This window comes from Pyrgilauda ruficollis, unplaced genomic scaffold, assembly GCF_017590135.1.
Source record: "Pyrgilauda ruficollis isolate IOZ18807 unplaced genomic scaffold, ASM1759013v1 scaffold1857, whole genome shotgun sequence".
In the NCBI taxonomy this organism is placed as follows: domain Eukaryota; kingdom Metazoa; phylum Chordata; class Aves; order Passeriformes; family Passeridae; genus Pyrgilauda; species Pyrgilauda ruficollis.
This window is the reverse complement of record NW_024517618.1, coordinates 1-3,109: the sequence shown is the minus strand read 5'-3', so window position 1 is coordinate 3,109 and position 3,109 is coordinate 1. Positions and strand designations below refer to the sequence as shown.

Sequence of the window (3,109 nt, the reverse complement as noted above, 5' to 3'; positions counted from 1 at the left end):
CCAGGATGGACACACTGACCCCCGGATAGACACAGTGACCCTCAGGATGGACACACTGACCCCAGGACGGACACCCTGATCCCATGATGAACACACTGACCCCACCATGGAAACACTGACCCCAGGGAGCACACACTGACCCCAGCATGGACACCCTGACCCCAGCATGAACACACTGACCCCAGCATGGACACACTGACCCCAGCATGGAGACACTGACCCCAGGATGGACACCCTGACCCCATGATGGACACCCTGACCCCATGATGGACACCCTGACCCCAGCATGGACACACTGACCCCAGCATGGAAACACTGATCCCAGGATGGACTCACTGACCCCAGGTGACCTACACTGACCCCAGGATGGACACACTGACCCCAGGACGGACACACCCTGACCCCTGCCCGGCTCTCACCATCTCGTAGTCCTGCAGGGCAGCCTTGAACTTGCCCAGGGCCATGTTGCTGGCCGCTCTCCGGTAGTAGCCCTTGACGTACTTGCTGTCCAGCTGCAGGGCGCGCGTGGCGTCGGCCAGCGCGTAGCCGTAGCACTCGGTGCGCAGGTAGGCCAGGCTGCGGTTGCCATAGTAGATGGCGTTGCAGGGGTTCAGCTCGATGGCGCTGCTGTACAGCTTCACCGCGTTCTCGTAGTCCTTGCCTGGCGCGCACACGTGCACACGCGAAAACACGCGTGGAGCCGTGAGTCGGCAACGGGCAGGGGGATGGACAGGGTGGATGGAGGGGAAAGGGGGGTGGTTGGAGCTCAAAGGGTTGAGTGACTGGGTCCTAAAGGTCAGGAGTGACCAGGTCCCAAAGGATGGGAGTGACCAGGTCCCAAAGGGTTCAGTGACCGTGTCCCAGAGGTCAGGAGTGACCAGGTCCCAAAGGATGGGAGTGACCATGTCCCAAAAGCGACAAGTGACCATGTCCTAAAGGTCAGGAGTGACCAGGTCCCAAAGGGTTGAGTGACCGTGTCCCAAAGGTCAGGAGAGACCAGGTCCCAAAGGATGGGAGTGACCAGGTCCCAAAGGTCAGGAGAGACCAGGTCCCAAAGGTCAGGAGTGACCAGGTCCCAAATCATGGGAGTGACCAGGTCCCAAATGATGGGAGTGACCAGGTCCCAAAGGCCAGGAGTGACCAGGTCCCAAAGGGTTGAGTGACCGTGTCCCAAAGGTCAGGAGTGACCAGGTCCCAAAAGTGAGGAGTGACCATGTCCTAAAGGTCAGGAGTGACCAGATCCCAAAGGCCAGAAGTGGACAGAACTCAAAGGTCAGGAGTGATCCCACTGTCCCCTATAGATCCCAATCTGGCAGCCCCCACTCTCCCCTATAGATCCCAGACTGGCAGCCCCCACTGTCCCCTATAGATCCCAATCTGGCAGCCCCCACTGTCCCCTATAGATACCAGTCTGGCAGCCCCCACTGTCCCCTATAGATACCAGTCTGGCAGCCCCCACTGTCCCCTATAGATTCCAATCTGGCAGCCCCCACTGTCCCCTATAGATCACAATCTGGCAGGCCCCACTGGCCCCTATAGATACCAGTCTGGCAGCCCCCACTGTCCCCTATAGATCCCAGTCTGGCAGCCCCCACTGTCCCCTATAGATCCCAGTCTGGCAGCCCCCACTGTCCCCTATAGATCCCAGTCTGGCAGCCCCCACTGTCCCCTATAGATCCCAGTCTGGCAGCCCCCACTGTCCCCTATAGATCCCAGTCTGGCAGCCCCCACTGTCCCCTATAGATCCCAGTCTGGCAGCCCCCACTCTCCCCTATAGATCCCAATCTGCCAGCCCCCACTGTCCCCTATAGATCCCAATCTGTCAGCTCCCACTGTCCCCTATAGATCCCAGTCTGGCAGCCCCCACTCTCCCCTATAGATCCCAATCTGCCAGCCCCCACTGTCCCCTATAGATCCCAGTCTGCCAGCCCCCATTGCCCCTTACCCTCCATGGCTCCCTATCTGGCAGCCCCCGTTACCCCTCATGGCTCCCTATCTAGCAGACCCGTTAACCGCCCTGGCTCCCTATCTGGCAGCCTCCGTTATCCCCCGTTAACTGCTATGGCTCCCTATCTGGCAGACCCGTTATCCCCCGTTAATCCCTGTTAACCGTCTTGGCTCCCTATCTGGCAGCTTCCATTACCCCTCAGTGGATCACTATCTGGCAGCCCCGTTGCCTCGCCCTGCCCTCAGCGGCTCCCTATCTGGCAGCCCCCATTACCACCAGTGGATCACTATCTGGCAGCCCCGTTGCCTCGCCCTGCCCTCAGCGGCTCCCTATCTGGCAGCGCCCATTACCCTCAATGGATCACTATATGGCAGCCCCGTTGCCTCGCCCTGCCCTCAGCGGCTCCCTATCTGGCAGCGCCCATTCCCCGCTGTGGCTCCCTATCTGGCAGCCCCTTTTCCCCGCCGTTCCCCGCCGTGGCTCCCTCCCCGGTAGCCCCCGCTGCCCGCCGGTACCTTTGAAGAACTCGTTGGCGCGGGCCTTGAGCTCCTCGGCCCGTTCTATGTCGGCGGAGCTCGGGGGCCGCCCGGGGCCGGCGCCGCCGCCGTTCCCCGCCCGCTCTCCCTCCGCCATGGCCGGGCCGTAAAGCACCGCCGCCGCCGCCGGGCGCGGCCGCCAAGCGCCGCTGTCGCAATGCCGCGGTGGGAGGGGGGAGCGGTGTCGTAAACGGGGGGCAGAGGAGCGGGCGGGGGTCGCGATGTCCCCGAGGGTCCCCGAGGGTCCCCAGTGTCCCCAGTGTCCCCAGGGGTCCCCAGGGGTCTCCAGGTGTCCCCAGGTGTCCCCGGGACCCTGCCATGTGTCCCCTGTGTTTCCGTCACTCCCCTGTCCCCTCCTGTCCCCTCGTGTCCCCATCACTCCCCGGGTCCCCAAATGTCCCCAAATGTCCCCAGGTGTCCCCGAGTGTCCCCAAATGTCCCCAGGGCCTTGCCTTGTGTCCCCACAATGTCCCCAAGGGTCCCCAATGTCCCAAATGTCCCCAAATGTCCCCAGCGAACCCAATCCCCCCCAATGTGCCCACTGTCCCCAATGTCCTGAATGTCCCCAATGTCCCCTCCCACTGTCCCCAAATGTCATCAAACCCCCCAATGTCCCCAATGTCCC

At 62.2% G+C, this 3,109-nt stretch overlaps 1 protein-coding gene across 1 annotated transcript; it reads right to left on the bottom strand.

Moving 5' to 3' along the window:
• Positions 1-419: 419 nt before the first annotated feature.
• On the bottom strand, positions 420-2,619 carry LOC121352219 (serine/threonine-protein phosphatase 5-like; the record flags this gene model as incomplete). The annotated part of the gene is made up of 2 exons (XM_041464982.1): positions 2,464-2,619; positions 420-661 (listed from the first exon to the last, which is right to left on the bottom strand). Coding segments are annotated over exons 1-2 (360 nt in total), but the record flags the coding sequence as incomplete, so codon positions are not given.
• Between the last annotated feature and the right edge of the window lie 490 nt (positions 2,620-3,109).